The following is a 9,995-nucleotide window of genomic DNA, read 5'->3' on the forward strand; positions in this document are numbered from 1 at the left end:
TTGGTTAAAAATATAGTATTTATTACAAACAGACCAACAAGTGATATATACTGGATTTATAGGCGATAAAATATGATTTTAGTGACATATGGCGGGCTTGGAAGGGGCTGTGATTCTCTGTATAAATAGTAATAAAAAACGAAGCTCAAGTTACCTCGGGTGATAATAAAAAATGCGACAGCTAATGATAGCGATTTTTAATTGACCTACATATTAATTACGTAAAAAAATATTCGCTTCCCAAAATATTTCAAGGTCACACGTGTCCATGAGATCTAATACGATGACAGAGTAATATATTACAAACTTCCAGAAGCTTTTATTCCGGTTAATTGTGTGTTCGAATATCGGACAATGAAAATTAATGACGTAGCGAGAAAAATTAAATCGCAATATTGCAATTTGTCAGTTGTAGCATGATGGGCGGTAATTTCATTACGCTCCGCCTTGCGTATGCCAAATTTAAATTTTCTCGTCCAAAAATGATCGCAAACCTTAATTGTTTAAATAGGTATTAGAAAAAGTAAAAAATTGAAGAATCAGTCTTTGTTCAAATTCTACACAAACTCTACAAATTTTGATAGCGTTGCTTATTTTCTCTAAAAAATACTAATTTTCTTTGGTAGATAATTTTTGTCTTAATTTAATTGTAAAAAAGGAACATAAAGCATCAGGCTTTCGAACACTTGATCAAAGATGTTCAATAAAACTTAGGTTTTGAGTCTGTTTTTCTTTTATTAAAAATCCACTAACAAAAAAAAATAATCCAACTTCACTCACGGAAAGAATTTTCTCAATCTCTCAACTGGACCCAGTCTCTCTATTCTCTAAAATTTAATTGACACGTGACAGTGCCAATCATAAAATGTTATTATTGTTTTGGAAATTTCATTCTACCCTATAAAATTTTATTGGCAATAACGAGACGGACAGTAGTACAATAGCGAGAGATTTTTACAACTTAAAGTTGTCGCATGTCGGTAATCCCCGGAAGTTAGAAAGCAGAATAATCCAGGTCCGAATTTCACCAAATTAAAATTTTTACAGATTCGCCACGTATATATGTAAAGTGAAACACGATGTACGTGGATTTTTAATATAAAAACAACAGTCTCAATTTAAATTTATTAATAAGCACTTATTTAGTTTTAGAGTTTTCTTTTGCGCCTTAAAATTAAGATTTTTTTGTTTATATAAACAAATCATTGCAATTTTCTTTTATCACAAGCAACCATGACTACGTTACTTGATGAGGTTCTGAACTGTACAGATTGAAACTATGAGGGTGTCGTTGGCACACGTTTTCCTAGTTATCGAAATTGTTATAAAATACGTTAATAATTATTATATCTTTTTGTTGCGCTTGTATCATATTCCAGTTGTTTACCAGAATGTTCAAGGTTGTTAAAATCCTAACATTTGAGGCGCAGTTTATTGTATATTAATAAATTTGGTTCCGTGACAGCTTTTGACTTAAGTAATGTCTTAGTATTAGTTACGATTTATCACATTTTTAGTTGTCTTATACAACGCATTACTTTTTAAAATTTATACACTTACTTGTTGAAAATAACACAAACATTATACTGGATGCTTTATTACGACCTACTCTTTCCTTCAACTTTTTTATTTACGAAAATAAACTCCAGAGATTCTGAACAACAAGGTCTTTTTCGTAAAAATGCTGGAATCAAAGTATTGTAAGTTTCGGGCTTTTCAGATTAAGAATAAGACTTAACAAAGGGTATTTGACAATTAGGTATTTAAGGAATTGTATTCTCATGATTACCTATTTTTAAAACTTTTTAAATCGGTTAAAACCACTATTAATAATGTACTTGAAACGAAGTTTTCTACCTTGGGTTTATTAACAACGTTTAAAAGTATTTTTAATTATGTAAATTATAAGACTGGTTTTCTAAAAACTATTAATATATTTATTTATTGGATCAGTCCTCACTGGTACATCAAAAATATTATGCGCCGGCTGGGTCAAAAGCAGCCTTGGGTCGGACGGTTGCGAGACCGTGCAAACCTGTTTTGAACAGAAAATCACAACTAAACCGTCAAAGTCCAAGAATTAAATTCGGGATTGTTAATTATTATTTTAAAATTAATTTATCTCTAGTTTTTGGCCTACACTATTTTTATTAAGTAGTATGATGTAATGTACCGAATGTTCAGCAGTTTATTTTCCTCGATAAAAAAATCGAGGAGGCAAAGAGTTAGTCTTTGACGAAGCAACCAGTATAACACTTAATATAACTCGTTCATGTCTCATACTTATATCAGAGTTGATAGCGAAGTTTGAATCTAACCTCATAAATCAGTTTATAAGTTTTTAGTAAAATTTGTCAGTCTATCTTTTGTATGTAGGAAAGAGGGATTTGTTAGTACATCTAATCACAATTTTTTCTAATCTAACCTCAAAAAATGTGACCTATAAGTTAATTTGGCAACACCGTTTGAGCAGTAATACTATAGTGGTTCAAAAACTAAAAAGTCACTAACAATTAGCCATCAGTGTCTTATCTTTACCCCAGAATCTCAGTCCGTCGTGACTCCATCTCCAAGCGCAAGCTCCTCCCAAACCACGCCTCCCAGCTGCATAGAAACCCGCTTAGTTATCACAAGAACGCTCTAGAGCACCACAGCCGTCCCATTGACGTTAGTGAAACGCCATTTCTGAAAAATACTATCAGCACATTTCTCAACAACTAATCCTTTTCCATTCTCAACGCCTGCGCTGCTCAAACATTTATCAGAAGTTGGATTATAAATGGTCCCATTTTTAAAAAGTTTCCAAAATTGTTCCCTTTTGTGACCATGACATTCAGTTAATTGGACCTCGCGAACTCCGAAAGTTTCAGCGCAAAAATTCTCCTTCCTTAGTTCACCTTTGAAACTTAGGGAGAAGTACTGGGACATAGCTAAATATGGGTGGCACTGGTACAAACCTAAAGGTCCGATTTTATCCTCACCCAGTTGTAAGTCATCTAAACACATCCCGTATTCGTTTTGAACCTGTCCATGCCCATAGACACTCTCGTCTGGGATAAATTTCTCTGGGTAGACATTCTCTAAGTACCATTTGAAGCTCTTACACCTCAGTTTTTGTCTAAGTTGTTTTCTGTGGGTTAAGTCACCCACAACGGGATTATTTTCCAGCCCGGGTTGATACATGAAGAAGAATCTCTTATAGTCATCCATCCAGACGTGTGCCAAACGGGCTGTGTTAATCCCGTGTGTATCTTTATTATCCGGGAATGAATAGGGATGAAAATCCCTAAAAATATGTCCCACTCTACTACAAGGCACAGTTTCCAGTCTCCCCCCACATTGCCAAATCCTAAACGACATTTCCAAATTCTCCCCACCCCATCCATCCATCTGCTCGTCGTACGAGCCGATCTCCCAGAAAAATTTCCTATCAATCGCGAACAATCCTCCCGCCATCGTTGGACTTTTGACAGGTGTCAACTTTCTTTTGTCTTCTTCGTTCTGTATATCAATCCATGTGAAATGCCCTGACCATGAAAACCCGCCCACTTGGTAACTCGTGTCGCCATTGGTCGAATACGCGAGGGTGTTGGCTTCAATTACGTCGATGATTGGTACAAGCACAGCCGTGTGGTCCTCTTCAATGCGAGAAAGGAGGGGCTCAGCCCAGGAGGTAGTGGCTTCGCAATGGGCGTCCAGAAATATAAGAACGTCACCTGTGGCTATCCGTGCACCCTGGAGACGTGCACGGATTAAACCAAGTCGAGATTTTAAATGGATTATTTTTATGTCTTGTGTTGGCAGTCTTGTTTCCATGTAGTAATCTAGGAGGCCTTTCAAGGTTTCTACAAATTAAAAATTGTATCTTATCATTTTAATCCGGTCAAACATGATTTATGGCGGGTTTATTACCGTTTGTGCTTGCGTCATCTACGAGGATGATTTCTTGTAACAGGTGCGCTGGAGTTTGTAGAATGACACTCCAGACGGTTCGCAAAATAACACTTAAAAGCTCGTTGTAGAATATCACAATGACTGAAGCTCGCAATTTTGGGTTATAGGTGAAAGTCTTGCATCTACAAATCGAGAGTTATGTTACGTTATTTACTAAGTTTGTACGTACTTTGGATTTCTGGGATCTCTTAGTTTCCGATTTAGAGGCATTCGGTCACTTAAAACAGTATTGAGAGCGTACTTCTTCAACGCCTCTTCCCCCTTCTTAGCGTCTGAACCCTCAAGATACGCCGATTCACCATGATGTCCCAAATTGGGGATAATTCTACTTTCATACTGTTGAAGTTTTGCCTCAAACACCGAAGCGTTTAAGAACACCGGTTTCGTAACAGCGACACCCTTTTCTACGGCAATTAGTCGTAGGAAAATAATGATTGATACCACAATTAAAACGGCGAAGCAAAATCTGAGGTAGACACGCTTAATTCGGGGACATTTTACTAACATTATTTGAGTCACAGATTTGAGCACGACGAAAGCTGTAAACCTACTAGAAACACCTCCAATATTTACACATACTTTATCAGAGGCAGTTTATTCAAATGTGTGCCACTTATCTCAAAAAAATTGACTTGCTGGCAAATTCAGTCTGTTGGTGCTCAGGATAACACAAATTGCCAGTATTTCATTAAAAACGTTCCAGTTAAACATTAAGTACGTTGTTCGCAGTCGATTTTGGTCCAAAGTTCGTTGATTTTCGTTAAATTTTGTCTAAAATAATACAAAGTTTCAAATTTTGAGGTTATGTTATTCAAATGTGAGTTTGACGTTTGCGTCTCTGGCAGTAGCGCCAACATTGGCCAACATAGCGCAATCTTCCCCTGTTGTGAATAGTTACAATTTCGTGGCGAATTATTCTATTTTTATCGTTTCGTGCAGCAAATACGCGCCAGAATCAATTAAAATTGTACTGTACGCGCCGAGACGCCGCCCAAATAATTCGTAAACATTTAGTCTATTTCCATGGCAATTTTCCGCTAAATCAAGCTACCATGTGCTTCCGGCGCGTGCGCACTCTATTGTTTTTCCGTGCCATTTTTAATGGCGGAATGTTTGTAATTAATGCAAATGAATTCGCCCATAAAATGAACACTTTAAATAATTCGTTGCATAGAGTGTGATTCACGATCCTGTGTCGTAGGCGCCACATTTACGATGCCCGGATTAAGGAAACTTTGGCCACTTTCGCGTCCCCGCATTACCGGTGAGTTTTTCCTATTTTTCCGATTTTGCGTAGTTAGAGGGCCGGCTGTAATCGCTAAGGGTTTTTTTGCCTTAGAGGAACACTCTGAGACTGTTCGATCTTGTGTAGTGGCGCCCTGGTGCCCATCACGCGAAAGTGGGTTATGGACAGGGCCGGACTCGCCCAGCTATAAAACGCTAATTGAAATTGAATTTTTGCGTCCGGGGTGATTTATGTCGTGGAAGGGCGAGGTCAGGGTTGGGCTGTCACGATAGCAGTGACAGGAGATAGTAATTTGAAAGGGTGGCCACCCCTTAATCCGGTCGGTGATGTGTTTCCGGGATGGGCTGACGTCTTATTATTGTCTGCACGAAAGGGTGGGGGGAGACAATATGGCTCGTGTCGCCATTTTTTTTCTTAGTTTTTTTATGATGTTTTAGGTTTTACGCCCGTTCTGATTGGATACAGGCAAACAGTGTTGATTAAAGTCGTGTTTACATTACGGCGTTAATAAAATGGGCCGTATTTGGTTTTATTGGAGTCCTTAGACTGTTAAAAAAATCGTTGGCTCTGTCGAATTGCACAACTTAATTAATTTGGTTGTAACGCACATAAAATACCTCTCGGTATACGCTGGATAGGGGAGAGATTGATTAATGTTTGTAGTTTTACCAGTTTCGATATCCATATCTAGCTTCTAGTTGAAAGTTGGATTAAATTAATTGATATCATGTTCTCATGCTGCTATGCTGTTCCCATATCCTTCTGATATTAATTAAGGTCAGCACCTGCTGGGAGATGGTTGCACGATGTTGAGCATTTTTGCAGAAATTGAATGCGATGAGATAGTAAAATAACAGTGTAACTTGTAGTGTAGATGAAATGGCACATTATTGAACGAAATTGAAAAGTGCAATGCTCAAGTACCGAACAAAATTCTAGAGCGCATGGGATTTTTGCTGACTCTTTTTATATATAAATGATATTCCTGCGATTGTGATTTTTGAATAAACTCATGTTTCAAAAGTTTACGTATATAGGAGGATATAATTCCCATAATTTGCCCGTAGTAACATTATAGCTGTCCTAACATAGACACTGGGGCTTCCAAATCAGTATACCTACCAATTTCTGTTAAAAGTAGTATAAAAATGATAATTAATAAAATGATGGAAATATTGATATTTATTTGACCAAACAACATTCTGAACAAACTAATAAACCAATATTAACCATTTTCATTGATTACAACAAAATATGTAATGAAAACAAAATAAAATATTCTGTCAAATAGATGAAAATTTTGAAATTTTATTTAAAACGTAAGGTGAATGTTTGAAAAAATTTAATGTTTTTGGGACAGTAAGGTGTAGTTAGAGTGGGTCATTGTTTACCTTCATGAATTGAAGCATACATGTCGAAAATGTACCGCATGTAATAACTCGTTAATGAGTTATTTAAGAAAACTAAAACTCCCTAATGATTTGCAAACACTCTGGAGAGTACTAAAAAAAGCAATCAGTGGGTAAGTTTTTTACAACTTAAATTTTATAATTGGGTGTCGATTTGTGCACAATTGTGTGTATTACTGAAATTTACAGATTTTCCTAACAGATGTTTAATAACGTTTTTTAAGTAGATACAAGTTCTCCCACCGTTTCAATATTTTATGCATGCCGCGAAGTAAATTTTTGTTTTGATGCAGTGGTGTATACTGACCATGTTTGTATTTTGCAATCTAAAATATGTAGTCTTTTTTTTAGAACTACTAGGTACAGCCTTTATTGTCTATCGGTCAATTTTTAAGAATCGGCTTTGCTTCAGTCTGATTTTTAAACAATTCGGAATGTTGTTGCTGTATATTATACATACAGCAGCAAAATACATAGAGTACATGTCTAATTCTGTTTTTACTTACTAATCTCTGATCGAGGATTGTCATAAGGTCACTTTGAAAAATGGGTTTAATTGTATAGAATACGAAGATGCAGGTTTCTCGTTACCGTTTGTATAAATTTTTGAAGAAGAAATGTCTACTATACCACTGATACATACTATTGTACTGACCTATCTGAAACTAGAATTATTCAAAAAGCTAACTAAAAAATTTATGAAGTTATATCAAAGTTTTGTTGATAACCTGACTTGAAATATGTTGCGTTATGTGATGCTTTATTAATTATAATTACTAATTGTCCATCATTTTAACTCAATACATATTGTTTACTTTAGTTATTACTTTTAATTTATCTTAGAAACTTTCAAACAGGCCTCATTAGATCTGTGATAGCTACATTGATTAAATGATTTAAGAGCATTAACTAAATTTTATTTATTTATTCCTTCCAAAAAATTATGACGTCATATCTAAAAACTATAAGATAAGGGTTTCTTAAAAAATATGCCCGGAGATTACAGTATTGTTTATGCTTTAAGAATAAGCTGTACTTTTTAATTTAAATTAATTTGGTGACTTAAGTAATCATTTTAATTATTATACTTAATGTTTTAATAATAACCCTAGACACGTCTCATCTATTTTTACTTCTCGAACGTACGCTAAAGAAGTATAGTACCCGAGTCCATCGGACCATCAGCCACTTTTATGTTTTCTCGACGTTTCATGCCCTCGTAGAGTACGAAAAAAGTAGACTTCCATTTCCGTCTGTTTGTCTGTCTGTCTGGTGTTTGTATCCATTTTTTTAGACATGTAATCTCCGAAACTACCGGACCGATTGTTGTCAAATTTTGTATGTACATTAGGAACATCATGCAGATGGTTAAACGGTAACTAAAATTTATCTAATCATCCACACCAAAAACGTGATGCCATATCCTCAAAATTTTTAACAATAAATATTTTTAAAATTTTGTAACATATACTCTTGTACACTTGTAGTTCACGAATCCGCGTTTAGCTTCAATCACAATTATCTTACAAAAATGTTTCTACAATATTCGCTGCATGTTGTATACCGGCTGTCTGGAAAATGGCGAATAAACTCTCTTAACAATCAATTGGTGAGTCTAGGAAATATTGTAAAAAAAATTCTTTCTCACATTTTGGTGGATTTATAATGATTTTAAAATTGGTTCTTTTGCTACGTTTAACAACTAAACAACACATTCATTATCACAATAACTAGTAATAAAACTTTTAGTTAATATTTCTCTCGCCTATGACCATGTTTAATTACTATTTCAGTTAGAATGTACAAAGAATGGTTGCGTTGTTTTTGTAATAATTTGATAAAATTCCATTTGACAACAATGTTTGCGTGATAGTGAAGTATCAGCAAAAATCGAGTAAGCAGTTAAAAATGTTTGACGTATCAAAAATTGTCAAAGTTTTCAAAACCCTACGTTTAAAATGTTCGCAGTTAATTTTAGGTCCCCTGATCTTTTCGGATAAACTTAAAGGAATCTGGTGTTTTGTTGCTGAATGAAATTGAAAAAATCTTGTGAGCTTTTAGTGTTTTACGTTTTACGAATTTAGAAATGTCTTGAGTGCCACAGTGCATTATTTTGGGAGCCCATGGACATTGTTTTTGTAAATTATTTAAAGGTATTTTGGGCGACTTTGGTATTCTATTTTTGGAAAATTCTTACCTGACCTGACCTGTCTTTGAGTTAATTTTGGGACCCCGTTTTTTTTTTTGAAAAATTCAAAACAATCTTGAAGTTCTAGGTATTCCTGTTGAAAGAATTTAAAACCTCTAGTGTCTTTTCTTGTAATAATGTAATTGCATTTCTTAAAGGATACGTCATTTGAAAATATCAGTCTTATCTTAGCAGGTACTAGCTCCACCCGTCCGCCCTTTATTTTCTTAGAGAATGTCCTTTGCCAAAATCAGTCTTATTTTAGCAGGTACTAACCCCGCTATTTTCTTGGAGGGTATGTCATTTGCCAAAATCAGTTTTATTTTAGCAGGTGCTAGCCCCGCCCACCCGCCCTCTTTTCTCCTAGGAGGTATGTCATTTGCCAAAATCAGTTTTAACTTAAGTACTGATGACTAACTAACGAGCTTACTTATATGCACAAGGCAGGAATTTTGAACATCTTCTCTAGTGTTTATTGGTTACGCTTTAATGGATTTTTCTTTTGTTTCTTTTTTGCTTTTGTTTAAAATTTATAAATGTCTTTTTTTTTGGTTTATTTATTAATGAAAACTAACAGTTTGTTTTATTAATAATAATGCACAACGATTAATGACTACAGGTTGTTATGGTTATTGTTCTAAAAAAATCAAAGGTGGATATCAGTCACCAGAGGTATTGACGCGTCAGGTGCGTGCAGTGTTGCCAATTTTACTTTTATAAAATTACGTTTTTTTCATGTTCTACATCATATAGAATTTTTTTATAATTTTTTTGGGACTCCCGAAATTCCCGTACATAACGTACTGAAGAGTTAATCCGCCGTTTTCCAGACACCCGGTATAACCGATATCTGCTTGGGGTTGAAACGCCAACCGAGCGTTCGAATAAGGTCTGCGCTAGTGAGGTTCGAATCTCATTCGCATCCCCGATACATTTTTTTTAGCAAATCAAGAACGATTCATCCGATTTACTCGAAAATTACAGTAATGTCACACCGCAAATAATTCAAATTCTTTCGAAGTATAAACATAAATATTTGGAGTTAACCATGCAATTACTAACAGTTAATGTTTTAGTTACATATATACATACATATTTTCTATCCTTCGCACTTTTCAAATTTTATAATTGCTCAAAGAAGCGGGATTTGTTTCACGAGTGAGGGAAGTTCTGTTGAAATAAATTTCGACTAATTTTT

At 35.1% G+C, this 9,995-nt stretch overlaps 1 protein-coding gene across 1 annotated transcript; it reads right to left on the reverse strand.

Moving 5' to 3' along the window:
• Positions 1-4: 4 nt before the first annotated feature.
• On the reverse strand, positions 5-4,807 carry LOC135137809 (polypeptide N-acetylgalactosaminyltransferase 1-like). The gene is made up of 3 exons (XM_064067555.1): positions 4,124-4,807; positions 3,913-4,076; positions 5-3,845 (listed from the first exon to the last, which is right to left on the reverse strand). The coding sequence occupies exons 1-3, from the start codon at positions 4,459-4,461 to the stop codon at positions 2,641-2,643; spliced, it is 1,707 nt and encodes a 568-aa protein (XP_063923625.1). The 5' UTR covers positions 4,462-4,807; the 3' UTR covers positions 5-2,640.
• Between the last annotated feature and the right edge of the window lie 5,188 nt (positions 4,808-9,995).

Source organism: Zophobas morio, unplaced genomic scaffold (genome assembly GCF_036711695.1).
Source record: "Zophobas morio isolate AGI-343-1 ecotype UQ-CSIRO unplaced genomic scaffold, CSIRO_AGI_Zmor_V1 ptg000030l, whole genome shotgun sequence".
In the NCBI taxonomy this organism is placed as follows: Eukaryota; Metazoa; Arthropoda; class Insecta; order Coleoptera; family Tenebrionidae; genus Zophobas; species Zophobas morio.